The 24,790-nt window shown below is 43.7% G+C and overlaps 1 protein-coding gene across 2 annotated transcripts in view; it reads right to left on the bottom strand.

Annotated features, from left to right (window-relative positions):
* LOC106568848 (ephrin type-B receptor 1) overlaps positions 1 to 24,790 on the bottom strand; it is a 296,528-nt gene that overhangs the window by 24,605 nt on the left and 247,133 nt on the right. Inside the window, exons 8-12 of one of the 2 annotated variants that reach the window (XM_045694009.2) lie at positions 19,116 to 19,224; positions 18,244 to 18,308; positions 13,541 to 13,729; positions 6,798 to 7,045; positions 2,640 to 2,855 (exon numbers count right to left, since the gene is read on the bottom strand). In XM_045694009.2, coding sequence (XP_045549965.1) covers positions 2,640 to 2,855; positions 6,798 to 7,045; positions 13,541 to 13,729; positions 18,244 to 18,308; positions 19,116 to 19,224 — 827 coding nt within the window. The remainder of the gene's footprint in view (positions 1 to 2,639; positions 2,856 to 6,797; positions 7,046 to 13,540; positions 13,730 to 18,243; positions 18,309 to 19,115; positions 19,225 to 24,790) is intronic. The other variant, XM_045694010.2, reaches the window with a different exon arrangement.

Below are 24,790 nucleotides of genomic sequence, written 5' to 3'. Positions count from 1 at the left end.
ACATTACAACTGAATCACCAAAGCCTAAATAAAGAGATTACCTTTTGCGACCATGCAGCAAACATTTGAGGAGAAATGTATTTCTCTACCCCCCTGCTCCTATAGCCACTCTGGTCCCTGCGTGAGTACCAACCCCAGAGTTAACACTATGTAATTAACAGCATGTCCGCCAGCACCCTCCCCAGCACCGCTCTGGAAGCTAGGTAATTGGTGCCCTCCGAAATGGTGGGAAAACATCACAAAGGAAGGAGAGAAAGGAAAATAAGGTGATTAATTTGCAGGAGGAGGAGGTCGATTGCGACGTATATCACAGCACGTTGGCGGAAGTTAATTTCCCTGATTCCCTCGGCCTCCACAAGCCGCGCTGGCCTCGCTCCATGATTGCTTTGGCATTCTGCGTTCACCTCGTAACCGGCGGAGGGAGGACAGCGAGTGAAGGGCGCTGCCATGGCGGCTTGGCAGCAAGCATGGCTTAATTAAAGTAAGATGTGAGGGACCCAAGGACCACAATTCTATCCACAACGTCTCCGCTGTGGATAGAGAATATTCCCAGAACGTTCCCCAGGAGAGTGGATTAGAATGGAGGGTCAGGACACAGCTAGTGACAAGACACAGTAAGGTCAAGCGGAATGCTCGGAGAGACTTGTGTTACACTGGTGTGCTTATGGACAGAGTGCAAATAGCAGTTTCTGTATATGTGTTATATGGCAGAACTCTCATGCCATATAGGTCCTATCATTAGGAATACCTGGGTTGGGTAAAGGTTAAGCACAAAAAAACAGTTGGTGTGAAAAGTACTGTCATTGTACAGTACCTTTCTAATGTCCAAGACAAATTCCCCTTGGGGACAATAAGGTATATCCTAAAGCCTATATCTATCTATTTTTCAACCCTTATCGCCAGTCTAAAACCCTTGAGATACATCATCTCATTTTCAAGGGGTTTTGTATACTGTACATGAAACAACTAAACATCAAGAACACTAAACAATAATCCAATCCAAACATCTAACCCCCTTCGTGGTATCAGCGAGATTGACAGCTGACAACAGAAGGTGTGCTTGTCTTTGTTGTTTCAGCAGGGCTTAACCACAGGGGTCACAGAGACCCAGGTAGGTCTTCCTTCCTAGTGGGCAATTAACTTCCCAAACCCATATCACACTTCCTGTTCACACCTAAGACAACCTGTCAATCAACCGCCTTTCCGGGTATCTCAGTGTTCACAGACAGACAGAGACAGACACACACACAGACACACACACAGTCAGGAACACACACACACATACAGACTCAGTCACACACTTCGCACCCACACACACACACGCTGTTGAGTTCTAATAATAATACTCTTCTGACTGAAGGAAGACGTGGGTTTGTACTGTTGTTATCATGTCCTTGATTTCACAAAGAACACCGATGTTTAGATACATAAGAACTAATTTTAGTCTTCTATTGTTGTACTACCTTGATACCTGACTCATGAATCCTTTGTTATGATGCCTTAGAACCTCTATATTTAGAGCATTTTTGTGTTTGATCGTTGATGATTAGAAAAAAAGGTGCTATCTAGAACCTAAAATGGTTCTTCGACTGTCCCCATAGGAGAATCCTTTGAAAAAACATTTTTGGTTCCAGGTATAACCCTTTCGGTTCCAGGCTTATCCTTTTGGGTTCCATGAAGAATCCTTTCCAGAGGGTTCTACATGGAACCCAAAAGGGTTCTACCTGAAACCAAAAAAGGTTATCCTATGGGGACAGCCGAAGAACCCTTTTGGAACCCTTTTTTCTAAGCGTATGCAGTGGAATTATATGTATTTCCTCATGTACATATAAATAATTTCCCAAAAGTTTACCTCACTAAAGAAGGGACTCTGGTACGGCACCAGGCTGACTGTAATTCCTCCAAACTGTCAGGAGCAACCAAATAATAAACCACTACATATATCCAACTAATTATCAGATTCAAATGAAAGTCAATGCAGGGCACACAGTCGGCTACACTAACGTTGGTGACTAATAATTACAGATCTGTTCCTCTGTGGTGTTAATTAGGGCACAAACCCTTCCATGATGCCCGAGTAATAATAGAATCTGTCAGTTTAAGGGTCTGGGATGCCCTTTCAGTTTGCATGCATCCTACGCATCCCAATGAGAAAGGGGCCTTCCTCTAAGTCTGCATGTCTCTGCACTAATGAAGATGTGACAGTACTGCTGCGTGACTAGCGGGAAGAGGGAGGAGAAGGAGGAGAGAAGGCTTGTGGAATGTTAAAGAGAAGAGACAGAGGTGGAGTTGAGGTGAGGGAGAGTGGTGAAGAGGACTGAAAGGAAATGCCTGAGAGATGGTCGCACAAACTGTTGTAGTTCTTTAGATGTACCATTTACCCCTATTGTACTCAAGCAGTCCTATACACACACACACACACACACACACACACACACACACACACACACACACACACACACACACACACACACACACACACACACCAAAAAGGAGACATATCACAGTTTCCTTGTTCTATGTTGCTTGTTTTCAGCAAGTTGCTATGTACATTGCTGGCGACCTACCTATCCATTTCAAAGTGTAAATGTAGGAAAACATCAGAACAAAACACTCAGAGAGTAGCTAGTAGGACATACCAGAGAGCTGGTGTAGGAGGGGTCAGAGGTATCGTCCTGGAGGTAGCGCGACAGCCCAAAGTCAGACACTTTGCAGACCAGGTTGCTGTTGACCAGGATGTTGCGAGCGGCCAGGTCTCTATGGACGTAGTTCATCTCAGAGAGGTACTTCATGCCCGCTGCAATGCCCCTCATCATGCCCACCAGCTGGATAACGGTGAACTGACCGTCGTTTTGCTGCAGGAGAGAAGAGATGGAGAGAGAGAAAGAAACAGATAAATGAGGATCGTTAGTGTCATTACCATTGTTATTATTGTGATCGCCGCCATTTTCTCTTGCTGCAGACAGGAGAAGACGACGGCCATATCAAAATAAACTTTTAATTTGCAGGCCTTTCCGAAGGAGATGTTGACAATAAACAAGCAATACTTCACTGATTCCTGCACTATTTGACAGCATTAGGCATTGAGGTGTGTCGACCAGACACGGTTGTATTCGATTGCATGGTTCTATTTGATTGCAATGCAATTGATTTGACAACCGCAACGACATGACACTAACACAAGCACATTCTGCATGCTATGCCACATATTCTGTCATATTACATAAAGGCCATGCCTAGCCAACATTGTCCTGACACGGAGAGAGTCTGTGCTGAAGATTCCGCGTCCTCTGGGATCTCGCTCCCAGATTAGAAAACCCTGCGGATGCATCTGTGACACCACAGCCAGGAAGTAAGGGCAAACTTTTGTACAAGGGTACAAGATCTGCCGTCAGACATATGTACAATGTTCATACACACACAGTGTGACAAACAGCCTAACCTGATGCCTATCTGAGCGCGACCTACTTCTACAAGACAGAAAACAGTTTTTTTTCTCTGTCTGATTATGTGACTGAATCTTGAAGCCTTACGCTTAAAGTGGTTTGTTCTTCAGATTTTTACGCTAGCAGCTTTTGACACAGTCCCAGACAGCCCTTGTCTTGCATCTCATCACCTATTTTATATCAAAAGGAAAGGGTATGCTTTTTGATTCCCAAATTGGATTCTCCAAACACGATCCTATCAAAACTAGTTGTTAGAGGATGTAGTAAATATGGTACATCGTCCATCACTGTGGGTAACACACACACACACGGAGGAGCTCTCTCCCCAAACCCTTCCTAGTTCCTCCCCGTGTCTCCAATGCTCAGAGGAGCTTTGAACCCGACACATACTAACAAATAAGAGGGTAGGGTAAGATCGATGGGAACACAAGTCAGATGTGGCGGCTAGCAAAGCCAACTTCAAAGGGTCCCTTTAAACCAGCAGTAGATCAAAGTGAAGAGGAAAACCAATCCATGAGATGGAGGAAGAAGGGACGGAGAGAAAAAAAAGGGTTGAATATTGATTAAGCTGTACACTCGCTCGTTCCTTACCAGCTACAAAAGAGTGAGGGGATAGTTCATTAAGAGCTCGGGGCATGAGTGGAGAAATTAAATGAAGACGGAAGTTGGCTATTTCAGGAAGTCTTCGATGAGGAGAAGATGGAATTGTGTTCGGTTAATTTTCAAATCTTCTGGAGTTACACAGAGGTCTCTATTTTCAGCTGGTGTGAAGGCAATTTACCTGTCCAACATCAGCTCGCTTGCGCTGAGGTGGGAGGGGTGGCAATATTTGAGTGGCCACAGTGACCATTTCATGCATCTCTAAAGGGAAGTTTTAAGACCCAGAAAAAGCATTTCTTAACGGTAATGCAGTTGATGATAGTATTGGTTTTGAGAGCAGGAGCTCAGCCTATCCAGCCATGACGCACAGGGCCCAGGGGAAGAGAGATGTTGCTTTTGTGCCAGTGAATCTCGTATTCAGAAACATAAAAAAAAGGGTTTCCCCCCATTTAATTTGATTAAAAACCAAGCATAGCCTACTCTCCCTTTAATCAACGCTGGTGTAGCAGTTTCGCATAGGTCTGTCTTTTTATGCTGGCCATTATCCAAGTAGCCTATGAATAAAGGGCTCTACTGAGAGTTATACTGGTGCTACTGAGAGCCACTGAAAGTCTACTGGTCAACTGAGAGTGCTTTGACATATTTTGGAGGTTTGTGCCCTCATGCTTTTTCATTATTCACAATTCACATACCTGCATACTTCATTTCACTTGATTGAGTAGGCTGTTCATCCCCATGTTCATCTCCCATTCCCCTCGTCTGATTACCAAAGACACGTTCCTCCAAACTATTCAATCCTATAATGCCATATCAAGGGCCGATTTTTTTTGAGAATCTTCCTCGCACATAGGCAACGATACAATTGACAGGAGCCTAGTTTTTTGTATAGACGCGTGAACGTTATGTGTAAAGACACTAAGGCCAACGTGTGCACACAGTGCCATAGAACGAGAGAAGCGATTTATGAGGTCATGCTTCTGACCCCATCCTATTTAGAAATATTGTTGTTGTTTTCAAAAACAGATTGCTTGTTTTCCGTTTCATATCAAGCCCTTCATAGGCTACCCTTACCTTAGGACTCGACTACTAAGGCTGGTTCAACAGCAATGCTGTCATGCCTTTTTTTATCCTGGTCTTGCAACGTAGTCTATCCATAAAAGGTGTTTAAATGGTCTATTCGTCAGAGGGTCTTGAATTGAAAATATACTGCACATCCTAAATCAGACACACATAAGCCTACTTGCATACTTCATTTCACTTGTTTAAGTATCCATCCCTATCGCCAAAGAGCGCCTCTCATCCGGTTACCAAATACGCACTTCAAACGTATTTAAATTACTCAGTCCTATAGTGCAGCATCAATGGTAGGCCTAGGCTATATTTTGCTTATTGAGATTTTGTGTCACACACATACAATACAATTTACGGTAGCCTAGTATTTTCATTTGAGGAGAAGTGCAATGCGTAAAGACATGTATGCTAGGCTCGTTGAAGTCAATTACAACAATGTTGACTGCCAACATTCCAAGCATAGTCTATTGAGAAAATACTGGATGTTTTCATTTTTTTTACTGTTGCTATTACTCATTACTATAGCCTAGGCTATTAGATAAGTTGTAGAATTAATCAACAATGGACCAGGACAAGAATATTCCATGCCCCAGCCGAATTGGAGTTGATGACAACTCAAAGACCATCAATAATCTACAGAATTTAAGACAAGCACATGCAGTTTTAAGCCATGGAACGCATTGATTGGCCAGTGAGTGGCCAAGCCCTCGTCACACCTGCAACTTGTTTATTAATCAAAACCCCAAATATTTCTGACACACCCTCAGACCTATAGCGCTACTGCCAGCGCTTAGATCATGGTTCACAACTGAAGGCCCGTGGGATGAATTTGGCCCGCGGGTGGTTTTATTTGGCCCCCCAAGTTTTCTGTGGAATTTTCATTGTTGGACATAAGACTGTAAAAACACTAGGAAATCAGCTCCAAGTGATTTTAATTTAAGAAATCTGTTCCCAATTATTCCCACGTATAATATAGAGACACGTGATCATATACAAATGTAAGCAAGGTTTGAAATTATTATGTTTTAGTCAAAGATATCTTTTTGGGGCTTCTTGCGGTCAATTTGCAGCCTACAAATTATTTGTAATTATGTTCCGGCCCCACTACAATCCACTCCAGGAAAAAAATCGTTCAGCAACTGAATCTAGTTGATGATCCCTGGCTTAGATTTACCTTTGCGTTAGGTTAGTTAAAATAGAGCTCAATGTGCTCTAATCCTAAACCCTATTCTTGGCTGTAGAACTCTACAGTACATTGCCATGGCCCATGAACTGCATGTTTATTGCAGTCACAAATGTTCTGCATTATATATCATCATCTCTAATTCATATGCGTTTTGTCAATCCACAAACAAGCTGCAATGCACATATATGATGATATATGTTGCACTAGCCAATTATGTAAATAAACTATTACCACAGTATAACATTTCTATAAAGATACTACAAAAAGACATGGTAAACTGTGTTAATAAATTATTAATTAGGCATAGTCGACTGAAAACTCTCCATATTCCTGGAGCTATATTCATAATGTGTCTCATAGTGGGAGTGCTGATCAAGGATCAGTTTTGCCTTTTGAATCATAAGGAATAAGATAACATGTACAGGGAGACCAGCTGATCTTAGAGCAGCTATTTTACTCTAAGATGCTTGATACACACATGCTCTATAACTCACCCTCAGGAAGGAATCAAGGGCCCCGTTCTCCATAAACTCTGTGACGATCATGACTGGCCGACTCTTGGTGACCACGCCCTCAAGTCTGATGATGTTGGGGTGGTCGAACTGTCCCATGATTGACGCCTCGGACAGGAAGTCCCGCCTCTGCTTCTCCACGTATCCTGCCTTCAGGGTCTTAATGGCCACGTAGATCTCCCTCTTGCCTGGGAGCTTCAGACGTCCCTTGTACACCTCACCAAACTCACCTGGGGGAGAGAGTGTGTGGTTATAGCACAAGATCAACAATCTAGAGAGATCAAGTATTAGACCTAGAGATTTCGGTAAATAGGAATCCATTAGATTGTGCTAGTGCAAGACCTTAAATCTGGCTCAATAAACTTTCATTGACCACGGATCCTACACAACATGCATGTTGGACCATAGTTCACAAGCAGTGTTTTCACTAATCAAAACGACAGTTCGTGACCAAAAGTATGTGGACACCTGCTCGTCCAACATCTCAATCCAAAATCATGGGCATTAATAAGGAGTTGGTCCCCCCCTTTGCTACTATAACAGCCTCCACTCTTCTGGGAAGGCTTTCCACTAGAAGTTAGAACATTGCTGCGGAAACTTGCTTCCATTTAGCCACAAGCGCATTAGCGAGGTTGGGTACTGATGTTGGACAATTAGGCCTGGCTCACAGTCAACGTCTCAATTAATCCTAAAGGTGTTCGATGGAGTTGAGGTCAGGGCCGTGTGCAGGCCAGTCAAGTTTCTTCCACACCGATCTCGAACAAACCATTTCTGTATGGACCTCGCTTTGTGCATGGGGGCATTATCATGCTGAAAGAGGAAAGGGCCCCCCCTAAACTGTTGCAACAAAGTTGGAAGCACATAATCGTCTAGAATTTATTGTATGCTCTAGCATAAAGATTTCCTTTCACTCGAACTAAGGGACCTAGCCTGAACCATGAAAAACAGCCCCAGACCATTATTCCACCTCCACCAAACTTTACAGTTGGCAATATGCATTCGGCAGGTACCGTTCTCCTGGGATCCGCCAAACCCAGATTTGTCCGTCGGACCGCCAGATGGTGAAGCGTGATTCATAACTCCAGAGAACGTGTTTCCACTGCTCCAGAGTCCAATGGCAGCGAGCCTTACACCACCCCAGCTGATGCTTGGCATTGCGTATGGTGATCTTAGGCTTGTGTGCGGCTGCTCGGCCATAGAAACCCATTTCATGAAGCTCCCGACGAACAGTTATTGTGCTGACGTTGCTTCCTGGGGCAGTTTGGAACTCGATAGTGAGTGTTGCAACCGAGAACAGACTATTTTTACGCGCTACGTGCTTCAGCACTCGGAGGTTCCATTCTGTGAGCTTGTGTGACCTACCACTTCTCAGCTGCGCCGTTGTTGCTCCTAGACGTTTCCACTTCACAACAACAGCACTTATAGTCGACCGGGGCAGCTCTAGCAGGGCAGACAATTGACAAAAGGTGGCATCCTTTGACGTGCCACTTTGAAAGTCACTGAGCTCTTCAGTGAGGCCAATGTTTGTCTATGGAGATTGCATGGCGGTGTGCTCGATTTTATACACCTGTAAGCAACGGTTGTGGCTGAAATAGCCGAATCCACTAATTTGTACTATTGTATATACAGTTGAAGTCGGAAGTTTACATACGCCTTAGCCAAATACATTTAATCTCAGTTTTTCAAAATTCCTGACATTTAATCCTAGTAAAAATTCCCTGGCTTAGGTCAGTTAGGATCACCACTTTATTTTAAGAATGTGAAATGTCAGAATAATAGTAGAGAGAATTATTTATTTCAGCTTCTATTTCTTTCATCACATTCCTAGTGGGTCAGAAGTTTACATACACTCAATTAGTATTTGGCAGCATTGCCTTTAAATTATTTAACTTGGGTCAAACAATTTGGGTGGCTTTCCACAAGCTTCCCACAATAAGTTGGTTGAATTTTGGCCCATTCCTCCTGACAGAGCTGGTGTAACTGAGTCAGGTTTGTAGGCCTCCTTGCTCGCACATGCTTTTTCAGTTCTGCCCACACATTTTCTATATGATTGAGGTCAGGGCTTTGTGATGGCCACTCCAATACCTTGACTTTGTTGTCCTTAAGCCATTTTGCCACAACTTTGGAAGTATGCTTGGAGTCATTGTCCATTTGGAAGACCCATTTGCGACCAAGCTTTAACTTCCTGACTGATGTCTTGAGATGTTGCTTTAATATATCCACATCATTTTCCCTCTTCATGTAGCCATCTATTTTGTGAAGTGCACCAGTCCCTCCTGCAGCAAAGCAACCCCACAACATGATGCTGCCACCCCCGTACTTCACGGTTGGGATGGTGTTCTTCGGCTTGCAAGCGTCCCCCTATTTCCTCCAAATATAACGATGGTCATTATGGCCAAACAGTTCTATTTTTGTTTCATCAGACCAGAGGACATTTCTCCTAAAAAGTACGATCTTTGTCCCCATGTGCAGTTGCAAACCGTAGTCTGACATTTTTATGGCTGTTTTTGGAGCAGTGGCTTCTTCCTTGCTGAGCGGCCTTGAAATACATCCATAGGTACACCTCCAATTGACTCAAATGATGTCAATTACCCTATCAGAAGCTTCTAAAGCCATTACATAATTTTCTGGAATTTTCCAAGCTGTTTAGAGGCACAGTCAACTTAGTGTATGTAAACTTCTGACCCACTGGAATTGTGATACAGTGAATTATAAGTGAAATAATCTGTCTGTAAACAATTGTTGAAAAAATTACTTGTGTCATGCACAAAGTAGATGTCCTAACCGACTTGCCAAAACTATAGTTTGTTAACAAGAAATTTGTGGAGTGGTTGAAAAAGAGTTTTAATGACTCCAACCTAAGTGTATGTAAACTTCAGACTTCAAGTGTATATATTTTTTATTTAACCTTTATTAAACTAGGCAAGTCAGTTAAGAGCAAATTCTTATTTACAATGACGGCCTACACCGGCCAAACCCGGACGGCAGTTGGCCAATTGTGGGACTCCCAATCCCAGCCGGTTGTGATACAGCCTGGATTCAAACCAGGGTGTCTGTAGTTTTATTAATGTATTTTTATTTCACCTTTATTTAACCAGGTAGGCTAGTTGAGAACAAGTTCACATTTACAACTGCGACCTGGCCAAGATAAAGCAAAGCAGTGTGACACAGACAACAACACAGAGTTACACATGGAGTAAACAATAAACAAGCCAATAAAACAATAAACAGGTCAATGACACAGAAGAAAAAAAGAAAGTCTATATACAGTGTGTGCAAAAGGCATGAGGAGGTAGGCAATAAATAGGCCATAGGAGCGAATAATTACAATTTAGCAGATTAACACTGGAGTGATAAATGAGCATATGATGATGTGCAAGTAGAAATACTGGTGTGCAAAAGAGCAGAAAAGTAAATAAAATAAAACAGTATGGGGATGAGGTAAGTAGATTGGGTAGGCAATTTACAGATGGACTATGTACAGCTGCAGCGATCGGTTAGCAGCTCAGGTAGCTGATGTTTAAAGTTGCTGAGGGAAATAAAAGTCTCCAACTTCAGCAATTTTTGCAATTCGTTCCAGTCACTGGCAGCAGAGAACTGGATGGAAAGGCGGCCAAATGAGGTGTTGGCTTTGGGGATGACCAGTGAGATATACCTGCTGGAGCGTGTGCTACGGGTGGGTGTTGTTATCGTGACCAGTCAGCTGAGATAAGGCGGAGCTTTACCTAGCATAGACTTATAGATGACATGGAGCCAGTGGGTCTGGCGACGAATATGTAGCGAGGGCCAGCCGACTAGAGCACACAGGTCGCAGTGGTGGGTGGTATAAGGTGATTTGGTAACAAAACGGATGGCACTGTGATAGACTGCATCCAGTTTGCTGAGTAGAATAATGGAAGCTATTTTGTAGATGACATCGCCGAAGTCGAGGATCGGTAGGATAGTCAGTTTTACTAGGGTATGTTTGGCGGCGTGAGTGAAGGAGGCTTTGTTTTGCGAAATAGAAAGCCGATTCTAGATTTGATTTTGGATTGGAGATGTTTAATATGAGTCTGGAAGGAGAATTTACAGTCTATCCAGACACCTAGGTATTTATAGTTGTCCACCTATTCTAGGTCGGAACCGTCCAGGATGGTGACGCTAGTCGGGCGGGCATAACTAGTGACACTTTAAGCACTGAGATGCAGTGCCTTAGACCCCTGCACCACTCTGGAGCCTTGAGTAAGCCTTGAGGTGGTACCACCCAGCACATCTAGAAGAGAGTGTATTTCATACCGAACTCCACCCTTGAGATGACATAGAGGCACGTGATTTGAACCGCTAGGGGCAAAAAGACAGATTTACAAAAAAATACCAAACTATATAACTTTTGCAACAAACTCTCAAAATGAAGACCATTAACAGACAGGCTGTCGCTGCTGGCATTGCTGCTGGCATAAGTGTTTTTCTATGAATGAGGGCGCTCTTCAGGGAAGGCTGTCTAGTCAAACCATGTCTGGTCTGGTCATAAGGTTCCCCAGCCTGTTCTTGGAATATCAGTCCAGTTACTGTTAAAACAATTATTCTAAGAATGGTTCATTGTCATTCTAAGAATTTCCTGTAACTTCCAATTTTAGGTAGTTATGACTACATACACATACATGAGCTTTCATTGTAGCTTTCATTTTAAAACTAGTAGTAGTAATTTCATTTTGAAACTATTCTGTCTTGCTTCCTTCCAGCTCAGCATCTGGGGAGGAAATTCATCAATGGAAACTAAAAGAGTAACAACCCAACAAATTCACAGCAAATATCTAATATTTCCTGTAATTAGCAAATCCCCATCCCTCTTTCCTTCCACTCCTCCATCTCCCCCTATCCTTCCCTCACACAGTGTTTCCTATCATGCAGTGTGTCCCAGCCAGACCATGTGAGTCTATTCCAGTCCTTGTCTCATTAGCCTGCATGGTGTTATTTTAGTCTCCGTATGAATCAACACACATCAGCATGTCCTCCATACAGTCAACAAGGTCTGGCCTGGCTCACTGAGGAAGGACATGTCGAGAGAGAGAGAGAGAGAGAGAGAGAGAGAGAGAAAGAGAGAGAGAGAGACTAATGCATCACAGGGCACATGTAACATGGGTAAGGAGGTTGGAAGAGGTCAGTGGCAAAATACTGTACAGTGAGGGAAAAAAGTACTTGATCCCCTGCTGGTTTTATACGTTTGCCCACTGACAAAGAAATGATCCGTCTGTAATTTTAATGGTAGGTTTATTTGAACAGTGAGAGACAGAATAACCACAAAAAGTGTTTTTTTACACTCTTAAAGGGAGTGCTCCTAATCTCAGCTTGTTACCTGTATAAAAGACACCTGTCCACAGAAGCAATCAATCAATCAGATTCCAAACTCTCCACCAAGGCCAAGACCAAAGACCTCTCCAAGGATGTCAGGGACAAGATTGTAGAGCTACACAAGGCTGGAATGGGCTACAAGACCATCGCCAAGCAGCTTGGTGAGAAGGTGACAACAGTTGGTGTGATTATTCGCAAATGGAAGAAACACAAAAGAACTGTCAATCTCCCTCAGCCTGGGGCTCCATGCAAGATCTCAACTCGTGGAGTTGCAATGATCATGAGAACGTTGGGGAATCAGCCCAGAACTACACAGGAGGATCTTGTCAATGATCTCAAGGCAGCTGGGACCATAGTCACCAAGAAAACAATTGGTAACACACTACGCCATGAAGGACTGAAATCCTGCAGCGCCCGCAAGGTCCCCCTGCTCAAGAAAGCACATGTACATGCCCGTCTGAAGTTTGCCAATGAACATCTGAATGATTCAGAGGACAACTGGGTGAAAGTGTTGTGGTCAGATGAGACCAAAATTAAGCTCTTTGGCATCAACTCAACTCGCCATGTTTGGAGGAGGAGGAATGCTGCCTATGACCCCAAGAACACCATCCCCACCATCAAACATGGAGGTGGAAACATTATGCTTTGGGGTGTTTTTCTGCTAAGGGGACAGGACAACTTCACCGCATCAAAGGGACGATGGACGTGGCCATGTACCGTCAAATCTTGGGTGAGAACCTCCTTCCCTCAGCCAGGGCATTGAAATTTGAGTCGTGGATGTGTATTCCAGCATGACAATGACCCAAAACACACGGCCAAGGCAACAAAGAAGTGGCTCAAGAAGAATCACATTACGGTTCTGGAGTGGCCTAGCCAGTCTCCAGACCTTAATCCCATAGAAAATCTGTGGAGGGAGCTGAAGGTTCGACTTGCCAAATGTCAGCCTCGAAACCTTAATGACTTGGAGAAGATCTGCAAAGAGGAGTGGGACAAAATCCCTCCTGAGATGTGTGCAAACCTAGTGGCCAACTACAAGAAACATCTGACCTCTGATTGCCAATAAGGGTTTTGTTTTGCAGAGGGGTCAAATACTTATTTCCCTCCTTAAAATGCAAATCATTTTATAACATTTTTGACATGTGTTTTTATGGATTTTTTTGTTGTTATTCTGTCTCTCACTGTTCAAATAAACCTAGCATTAAAATTATAGACTGATCATTTCTTTGTCAGTGGGAAAACGTACAAAATCAGCAGGGGATTTTTTCCCCTCACGGTACATTTGCACACATAAATAAATATTGACCCACAAAGATATCCAACACACAACTGCACCCCACCCTCCGCACACCCCTTCACATCCACTCACACACGCACACACATTCATTCACATTTACCTGCACCAATGACCTCTTCGATCTTGACGGTGGACACATCAATCTCCTTGGCGAACTCCCGGACGGCCTCATTGGGGTCCTCGTAGGTAAAAGGGTCAATGTAGATCTTCATCCCCGGAGAGCCTGAGAAGTGGGTCGGGCAGCCCAGTGGGGAGGTGCAGTTAGACATGTCGGCTCTCAGGGAGAGCTCTAGAACCAATCAGAGTGGCCAGTGAACAATCCAGAATAGAGTAAAGGCTTTGTACATGGAAGGTGTTTTTGGTGGTGAAATGGGAAATGGATGAAGATTGAAATATGTCCATATGTCCACACAGTATGTCATATGTTGTTATGTCCATGATGCATATGATTGCAAAGTGCAATAAAAAAAAACGACTTGTGCATCACATTAATACAACCTCTCAAAAGGTTAAAATGCATTAGTAAAATGAATTATTTTTCTTTGGGTGGAGGCGAACAAGCAAGCATGTGTGAATGGATTTGAATTACAGTAATTACAGTAAAGTCCATTAAGGCTATACTGTTTGCTCCCTATAGAAATGAGAGAGATAGAGAGACAGAGAAACAGAGAGACACACAGACAAATCGAGAGAGATGAAGCGAGAGAACAAAAGAACGCACGAGAGAGAAAAATGCAGACAGATTTTTTTCTTTCCTCTCCCTCAATACATTCCTCTCTGCCCTTTGATAGCGGAGGAACCAATTTCCCCACCGCCTCTCCCCATAGGAACTCATAAACTGATAAACCCGCCTCGCTATCATGCGTCTCAGATAGGTGAGTACAGTTCACTGTCTTGGGATGTCTGGGAATGGAGGATCACTTGGCTTGGGGCGTAGTGAGAATGATATTCAACAAAATGCAATGACAACACAGAATATGTGTCTGAAATGCCAACCTATCTGCTATATCTTGTACTACATTTGACGAGAGCTACATGGGACAGCCGCGTACTAGGGCTCTGGCCAAAAATGATGCGCTATATAGGGAATAGGGTGTCATTTGAGATGCAGCTAAAGACAGATCCCAAAATCCATCCCAACACTTCAGAGAGCTGATTCTCTCAAAGACATTGATTGCCACTCAGACTGATTTTTACAATATGGCAACCATGATTGAAATGAACCCATCTTCTCTTCCCAAACCTCATTCATCTACATGACATGCAGCACATAGGCTAAGCAGAGTCTCGAGTGGCTGAGGACTGGCTGAGAGGGGGATAGGAAGGACAGGATCTAGTCAAGGAGGGGCTCAGGGCACTTTACCTATAGCTCTTGGCTGGAAGCCCTGTCTTGTTAGTACACTCATTACATTGAACCTTGACTCTGTGGAATTGCTTATTAGAGACTCTATAGAGATTGGATTACAGCTAATCAATAAGAGGGTTGAGAGCTCGGCATTCTATAATGACGTTCTGGACATGTGTGTGACTGAAATAAGGGCAGTAATACTGGTAGACACATCTCAGGAATCGGAGGCCTGGTAAACACACAAGTAAATAGGAATGCATACACACGTATACACCACAGGAAGTTGGTGGCACCTTATCTGGGAGGACAGGTTTGTGGTAATGGCTGGAGCGGAATGAGTGGAATGCTATTGCGTTTCCATGTGTTTGATGCCATTCCATTCGCACCGTTCCAGCCATTATTATGAGGCATCCTCCCCTCAGCAGCCTCCACTGGTATACACATGCAAACATATGCACACGCGCGCACACACACACACGCACAAACTTGAATCCATTGCCTTTTTCCATATTCCACAGAGCCGAGTCCACTTTCATGTATAATTTAATTAGCTAACCGCTTATCTCCTCCCTCTCTCTGGTAAAGCCCTGTTAAACTAGGATGCATCTTTTCATGGCCCACCGATAAAAAATAGATCCAAGCCTTAATATTTCATGGCTCCTTGATCTGTGCGTACGGGCCAAAGTGCATCCAAACCTCCAGGTTTATTTTTACCCAGTTATAAAACAACAAGGCCCATTGGGAGAGGGGGAGAGAGAGCGAGAACTATAACTAACAGCTCATGACACAGATGTGGCTCAAAAGTGCACCTAAACTAATATACTTCCTAGCGCCATAATGTACACTCGCTACAGGCAACACATACAAACTAACATCCCGTCTTGCGTTCTCCCCATTACGAGTTCAGATCTGTTCATAAACAAAGTTAATTAGCCGACGTCTGATGCGAGAAAATCATTCATCAGACACACACTGCGACTTATTAAGGCAGAGATCATAGAGAGAAAATCCACAACAGTCTGCAGTCTGCACGCAATAAGGGATCAACACGCCGCTGGCCTGGATCGTAAATGTAAATCTAACTCCATCAAGCCCGCAATTACCTTCTTCGTGAAATATACGGCAGTTCGTCGAAGAATCTGTCATTTCCGGGGTCGTTTTTCCAATGATAGACGTAGCTGTCAGAATAGTCTGGGCCCTTGAGAGATGGTGGGTATACAGTCGGCTGTCTGTCTATTCATGCACACACCAGATGCTGAAGCGCAAACAACAGCAGCTGAGACAACTTGTTGATGGATAAGGTAAAAATGTGTATGTTTGAGTGTGTGTGTGTGTGCGCGCACACATGTGGGTGGGTGACACATGGATACATGTATGTGGGAATGTAGTAACTATGTATTTTGTGGGAGTTTGTGAATGTCAGTGAATGCGTGTTGATAAATGGTGACAGGTGCCCGTGATGTGTGTGGGCGTGCATGCGTGTGTGAGTGTGTGTGTGTGTGTGTGTGTTTCTGTATTTGTGTGTGTATGCCATAGGCCTACATATATGGAGGCTAGCAGATGTATGTGGCTCCATTAGTGTGTGTGTGTGTGTGTGTGTGTGTGTGTGTGTGTGTGTGTGTGTGTGTGTGTGTGTGTGTGTGTGTGTGTGTGTGTGTGTGTGTGTGTGTGTGTGTGTGTGTGTGTGTGTGTGTGTGTGTGTGTGTGTGTGTGTGAAGCCTGTGGAAGTGTGTGGGTGTGTGTAATGTTTATGGATGGCTGTTGATAACTACTTTGTGCCTCTTGAGTACACAGTACAGTGTGTGTATGTGTGTGAACAGCACTGGAGTATTTACCTATCCAGCCAAGCGAGAGTTGATGTCAAAGAGAGATGTAGGGAGGGAGGGAGGGAGGGAGGGAGGGTAGATAGATAAACTGAATGTGTGCATCCCCAAGCCATCTCCCTCTTGTCTTTTCTGCCTCTCTGATCCTTTCCCTCTCTCTTCCTCTTTCCCTCTCTGCTCTCTCCTCCTTTCCCCCTATCCTCCTGTCACTGTGTCGCTCCTCTCCCCACTTCCTCTTCCTCTCTACCCCCCCCCTCCATCTCCCTCCATCTGGATCTCATGGCACCAGATCCACTGGGACTGCGTGCTAACATCTGTAGTCTTTAAGCACTGACACCCATTACCACGCTATTACCATTCACTGACATGGACCAGTCAGCCATATACAGTCTGGTAGCCTGCCAACTAGGGTTTGTGTGTGTGTGTGGGGGTATTCATGTTGGTGTGGGTGCATGCGTGTAGCCCCCATAACGTCAACACTGACAACATGTTGGTTCACTCACTACAGCTATAGACCTCTAGTTTTTCAAGGGACAATTCAGCGATTTTACACATTCAGTCAAATCCCCAAACTATCCCTTTAATGTTTTAGGGTTTGCATGTTCATTTCCCACCCACTGCACCAGGCATCAACAGCTTTAGACTCCATTCCAAGGGTGAAAACCAGAAACACTGTTTTCGCATTTCAACCGAAAAGAATCAAAGTGGCGCTGTTTCTTCCAATGAACAGTAATTACAAAAACGTCCGTCAAATCAGGAAGAGAAAAGATCGGACACAATGTATTCCTAAGTATTAGTATTAGTTAGCGGGAGAGAGTGGAGGGAGCAAAAACAAGATGAATAGGTACACTTTTCGCTTTTTTCCCCCTCCACTCCAAAATGCTCAATTGATGATTAGCGCTGTAACCGCTGTTAGCATCTCTCACATCTTTTGTTTATTTCTCCACTCATGTTAATTGCACTCACTCACCCTAAAATAGCCTCTGACAGAACCAAATCTGAGCACTGACTCTGTGAGTTTGAATGGGGTAGGAAAAAGAAGCAGCCATTTTATCTCCCCCTCTCTCTGGCTCTTTAATGAGCTCTGGGCTACGGCTGCTTTAACCGTGACAAAACTGAGCCAAGTAGCAAAAGATTTCTATCTCAGTCTCGACAAAACCCTATCCCCTATAAGTAAGCACTCTTTTAGACAGCTCGGTCGGCCTTCCGACAGGCTCGGTTTCGACTGGCGTACTGTTTCTCACGCATGCTCTTGCTTGCCTTGCTTTGAGGCAACTTTGCGGTGTGAGTCAACACGTGACAGGACCCTGGCTCACTCATGGTTAGATTACACAACAGCCCAGATGCGTGTCAGTCAATGTTACTTAGAGCAGAAAAGGGATGACTGGTTCCCCTCTATGTTGGATCAGGAAGGAGAACCATTAACATCTGTGCTAGAACATGGAGGGGTCATTTTTTCCCTCAGCGTGGACAGTGGTCGTCAGACCCGCGTGGTGTCAATCACCGTTACAACCCTGAGAGATGAGTGTCAGTCAACGTCATCTAGAAAGTGGAAAGGCTGTTTTTACAGAGAATGTCAGAACATTTAACAGAAGCGTTTTGTCCGGCAAGGCGCTGCGGTGGTGAACTCACCTCTTCCTGTGCTGTAATGCTGTAACTTGTCGCTGTACACCGCTTCCTTGGTGTACACCCGTTTCCTGAACGAGAGAGAGAGAGATAGAAAAGTTCCGAAAAGACAGGATAAAAGGAGGAGCAAAGAGGAATCATTACATCTGTCTCGGAGTCTCACTAACTGAGGCCTGAAAGCGACGCGGTCTGAAATTGAATCAGTGGCTAAGGGTTAGCGGTAGCTGCACCGCCCCAATTGAAGTCTGATGAGAATGAGCTGGTTTTTAATTAGAGATGTGATAGCACGTCTGTAGCTTTTCATCCGTTTTCCTCCGTCTCTCTTCTGCTCACTCCGTCATCAAAGACCCTGTCGTGTCTGATGGTCGCTTTGCTACTGGTGACAAATGGCGCTGCTGCAAATTCTAAATTCAACTTTAACTTTTCTAAAGAGAGAGGAAAGGGGAAAGGTAGCGATGTGTTGTAACAAACTGTCTAGAATTAAATTGGATTCAGTCAGTTAACTCAGATCAATGCAGTGTGAACCCTTTGTAGCACTGTAAAATTGATCATTAATAGAGAAGCATACTAATAATACAGATATGGAACTTAGGTTTCATTTAAACGTATTTTACCTCCTGTTGGCGAAGTGTGTGTGTGTGTGTGTGTGTGTGTGTGTGTGTGTGTGTGTGTGTGTGTGTGTGTGTGTGTGTGTGTGTGTGTGTGTGTGTGTGTGTGTCATTGCTGGTGGACCTATTGTAATGTCTGTGTGTATAGCCTTTGTCTGTGATGCGGTGTGGTGGTAGGTGAGACAGACCTGTGTGTGTGTGTGAGAGGCACAACTTTTGGACATGTCTAACATAAACACAGTCAAGATGGTCATGTCGACTGTACAGTACCTGCTGCAGACGATGGAGATGGCCACTAGAGAGACGATGAACACCACTCCTGCTGCAGCTGACCCTGCGATTAGAGGAAGCTGCTCTCTCAACTCTGACTTATAGTCATCTACAGAGACAGGGAGAGGGGAGGGGAGTTAGAAAGAGAGACAGACGAAGAGAGAGAGAGAGAGAGAGAGAGAGGAAGAGAGAGATACAAATAGAGAGAGAGAGAGAAACAGAGAGAGGGGGAGGGTAAAGTGTAAAGACAGGCAGAGAAGAGTGTGAAAGGAGGACAGGGAGAGGAGGAGAAGGTGGTGTGAGGGGTATGGAGAGAATGTAAAGAAAAAAGAAAAGGTGCGGGAACAGAAAGAACAGCATGGTTAGTCCAGGTGGACATGAGTATTGAGAGAACACATACACTCCTCAACGTATTTATTTGGACAGTGAAGCTAATGACACAATACATTATTTACCATTCATTTCTATTGGGCACAACACAACCCGAAACACAACCAAAACAAACTGTAAATGCATCCCACAAGTTTGTGGAGTCACAAGCTGGATGTAGTCATTGCGTGCTAGTAATATGAGACCAAATACTACACTTCTGGCTATACTGTAAGTACATTTGTCCAAATACTTATGATACCTTCAAATGGGGGGACTAGATACATAAAGTGCTTTCATTTCCAAACAGTAAAACAGATATGTATGAAAATAACCTCAAATAAAAGGTGACATTCTGTATATAGACGAGTTAGCTGGCAATGTTATGAAAACAATGCACGCACTTCGATGAAGCAGAAGTCCGTGTGTTCTTATGATTCTGGACAGTCAGATATCGAGCGACAATGACACGAAGCCATGTGGGGAATCATCGGTGGCTTGTTTCAGCTTGTTGTATCTTGTTATTGATACCACGTCTTGTTTTGAGGCGTTTTGATTCTTCTCATCTCTATGCTAATATGGCTCAAATTCGCTAGCTAGCTAACCAACAACTGTAACAATGTATTTGAGAGACAACAAGTGCTCATTGTGCAAATATATTTATGTTTTCAAAAAAGATTTGAAGAGGAAATATAGTTTACATGTTGTCCACTACATGTTGTCAAAACTGCCTGTTTTGCTCCACCGTTGCACACGCATCGGTTTTGTCCAAGCAAATACAGAGGGAAGTATAGGCTCCTCAGCTCTGAGATGTTGAGTGCAACACATTGAGCGTCACCATGGTTTGGTAACAGCCTATACGTAGAGTTAAGCCCTGCAGACTGTCACCTGTACATTTCCATAGAAGAGACCAATAGAGCGAGCTCAAGTGAGAGGGAGGGAGCTGTGAGAGAGGTAGAGAGAGGGAGAATGATCGATAGAGAGAGTGTTTTCTGTAGCCATTCCTAATCCCTCCGGTCACAGTCTGACAGACATAAAAGACCACCTTGAAATTTCTACCGGGGATGTTCAGACACAAGCTGCTGTTAGACAGTCAGATATACAGCTAAACGTTAGCGGCCGAAAGGAGGAAGAATGGCACAGGAGTTCAGAGGGGAGCCCAAAGAACTTCTAAAGGCACACTAAACTGCCTCAGTCCTATATCGTGTCTTTGTGTGGCTGTTTTAGGGCCTTAGGGCTACTCTATTGGTGTTTCTTGAGCGAGATTTAGCATGCTGCGGGCAAACTGAAATTCGCTTTACAGCAATGGGACAAAAGGAGAAGTCTTTAGAGTGGTGATATAGTATCTGAAATATCTATAAAATAAGAAACTAAAAGTACACTTGATAGTGTGAATTATAGTCCTACTCTTTTGTTCCCTGTAAAGTCAGTGGGCTATTTCTCTATGCTGCTGAAGGAGTCTCCTAAACTCAGACAGGTGTAAATTATGATTGGCTTGAGCAGAAATCAACTGTCTGAGTGCTAGCTAACAGTAAATAACAGCACATTACAATCAGTCATGTAGGGCTGGGTGATATGGTCATATTTTTTTTTACTTATGGGCGATTCATGATTTACAGTACCAGTCAAAAGTTTGGACACACCTACTCATTCAAGGGTTTTTTGTAAATTTTTACTATTTTCTAAAATGTAGAATAATAGTGAAGACATCAAAACTATAAAATAACACATATGGAATCATGTAGTAACCAAAAAAGTGTTAAACAAATCAGAATATATTTTATATTTGAGATTCTTCAAAGTAGCCACCCTTTGCCTTGATGACAAATTTGCACACTCTTGGCATTCTCTCAACCAGCTTCATGAGGAATGCTTTTCCAACGGTTATTCCCTTCACTCTGTTGTCCAACTCATCCCAAACCATCTCAATTGGGTTGAGGTCAGGGGATTGTGGAGGCCAGGTCATCTGATGCAGCACTCCATAACTCTCCTTCTTGGTCAAATAGCCCTTACACAGCCTGGAGGTGTGTTTTGGGTCGTTGTCCTGTTGAAAAACAAATGATAGTCCCACTAAACACAAACCAGATAGGATTGCGTATCAGTGAAGAATGCTGTGGTAGCCATGCTGAATGTGCCTTGAATTCTAAATAAATCACAGACAGTGTCACCCCCACACCATCACACCTCATCCTCCATGCTTCACAGAGGGAACCACACATGCAGAGATCATCTGTTCGCCTACTCTAATACGGAACCCAAACCGTCTGCGCATGTGCGCCATGGTGCGCTATCGTGCATACATTTATTTTGTCCCCCTACACCAAATGCGATCACGACCCGCATGTTAAAATATCAAAACAAACTCTGAACCAATGACTTTAACTTGGGGACAGGTCGAAAAGCATTAAACATGTATGGCAATTTAGCTAGTTAGCTTGCACTTGCTAGCTTATGTGTCCTATTTAGCTAGCTTGCGTTTGCTAGCAAATTTGTCCTGGGATATAAACATTGAGTTTTTATTTTACCTGAAATGCACAATGTCCTCTACTACGACAATTAATCCACACATAAAACTGCCAACCGAATCGTTTCTAGTCATCTCTCCTTCCAGGCTTTTTCATCTTTGAACTTATATGGTGATTGGCATCTACACTTTCATAGTATTACCATGACAACTGGCAAAACAGTTTGTATTTCAATCACCCACATGGGTATAACCAATGAGGAGATGGCACGTGGGTACCTGCTTCTATAAACCAATGAGGAGATGGGAGAGGCAGGACTTGCAGCGCAATCTGCATCAGAAATAGAAAGGAGTTCTATTTTAGCCCTTGGCATCGCAGACGCTCGTTGGTGCGCGAGAGCAGGGTGGGTGCAATAATTGAATAACATGGATTTCTAAATTTATTTTGCGACACTCGGGCACACGACGTGTCCAGTCTGGTCAGCATGTAAGTCTCACAAAGACACGGCGGTTGGAACCAAAAATCTCAAATTTGGACTCATCAGACCAAATAACAGATTTCCACCAGTCTAATGTCCATTGCTCTTGTTTCTTGGCCCAAGCAAGTCTCATCTTCTTCTTAGTGTCCATTAGTAGTGGTTTCTTTGCAGCAATTTGACCATGAAGGCCTGGTTCACGTAGTCTCCTCTGAACAGTTGATGTTGACGTGTCTGCTACTTGAACTCTGTGAAGCATTTATTTGGGCTGCAATCTGAGGTGCAGTTAACTCTAATTAACTTATCCTCTGCAGTAGAGGTAACTCTGGTTCCACAAATTCCACAAATTAACTTTTCCTGTGGCGGTCCTCATGAGAGCCAGTTTCATCATAGCGATTGATAGTTTTGGCGACTGCACTTGAAGAAACTTTCAAAGTTCTTGAAATTTTCCAGGATTGACTGACCTCCATGTCTTAAAGTAATGATGGACTTTTGTTTCTCTTTGCTTATTTGAGCTATTCTTGCCATAATATGGACTTGGTCTTTTACCAAATAGGGCTATCTTCTGTATACCACCCCTACCTTGTCACAACACAACTGATTGTCTCAAACGCAATAAGAAGGAAAGAAATTCCACAAATTAACTTTTAACAAGGCACACCTGTTAATTGAAATGCATTCCAGGTGACTACCTCATGAAGCTGGTTGAGAGAATGCCAAAGAGTGTGCAAAGCTGTCATCAAGGCAAAGGGTGGCAACTTTGAAGAATCTCAAATATAAAATACATTTAGTTTTGTTACTTTTTTTTGGTTACTACATGATTCCATAGGTGCCATGATTGATTCCATGATTCCACTGCATTTCAAACAGTCAGCAATAATCTAATGAATTCAGGGCTTGTGAAGTTATACCGAAGCCTTCCACAACCATAAGATCCACTAATAATTAAATTATTTTATCAAAAGTCTGTCTCTGTCAGGTTTTCAAGTCTGTCTATGAAAATGCCCTTTTTTTTGTTACAAATGTAACTAGAACGATGCATAATGCACATTTACTAATAATGACTCACTTTTTGTAGCTCCAGGTCTCATCAACAATCTCTCAAGCCCACATGCTAGTGATTAGCCAATAAATCTTTATATTTCAAGTTTAGCCAACTCTATCTATTTGCTAGCTAAGGTTGAACAGTTGAATTGTTATGAACACACCCTTCTGTCCATCTTCAACAGTTTGAAATGGTGGAGACGTGCATCTCGTCATTATATGTGACCGATCGCATTGATTCAGTCTTATGTAGAAAAATGTGAAATTATGTTTTTTACATTGGATAAAAGTAGAGACACAGACCTCCAAAATGGTATATCATACACTGCAGTTGAGGAACAATGGGAAAGTAATTCTTCTTTCAAAGTTGATAAACTTGTAACCTCACTTCTGAGAAAATGGCCAATCATCTCCTCCTCATTGCACCTGTCAATCAAATAACTGAGTGAGTGGGGTGATGGTGGGGGGTGAGGAGACAACTGTGGGAGGCATTTGACAATGTGATGACAGACAGATATGAGGGATTGTCGACTGTGAGAGGAGGGGGAGAGAAGAGGAAAAAGAGAAGATTCAGAGAGAAGGATGGAGGAGGGCAGCCAGTGAATAAGGTGATGAGACAAGTGTAGGGTGGGGTGAGACAAGTGGAGGGTGTTGTTGACACGGGTGAGAAGAGGTGGGCCAGGGGGACGCAGGGAGGACAGGGGAGGCAGACACTACATAGGGTGAGGGATTTAGCGGATGGGTCTACCAGGCTGACAGGTGTAAAATCAACAAGCTCTCAGTCTCACTACAGAATCCGACATTTGTCTATAAATGTCAAACATCAAAGGTTAAGTTTACATTTACATTTACATTTAAGTCATTTAGCAGACGCTCTTATCCAGAGCGACTTACAAATTGGTGCATTCACCTTATGATATCCAGTGGAACAACCACTTTACAATAGTGCATCTAAATCTTTTAAGGGGGGGGGGGGGGGGGTTAGAAGGATTACTTTATCCTATCCTAGGTATTCCTTAAAGAGGTGGGGTTTCAGGTGTCTCCGGAAGGTGGTGATTGACTCCGCTGTCCTGGCGTCATGAGGGAGCTTGTTCCACCATTGGGGTGCCAGAGCAGCGAACAGTTTTGACTGGGCTGAGCGGGAACTGTGCTTCCTCAGAGGTAGGGGGGCCAGCAGGCCAGAGGTGGATGAACGCAGTGCCCTTGTTTGGGTGTAGGGCCTGATCAGAGCCTGAAGGTATGGAGGTGCCGTTCCCTTCACAGCTCCGTAGGCAATCACCATGGTCTTGTAGCGGATGCGAGCATCAACTGGAAGCCAGTGG

This window comes from Salmo salar, chromosome 14 (assembly GCF_965601325.2).
Source record: "Salmo salar chromosome 14, fSalSal1, whole genome shotgun sequence".
Taxonomy (NCBI): Eukaryota; Metazoa; Chordata; class Actinopteri; order Salmoniformes; family Salmonidae; genus Salmo; species Salmo salar.
Note: the sequence above shows the minus strand (reverse complement) of the source record. Positions and strands in the feature narration are given on the sequence as shown.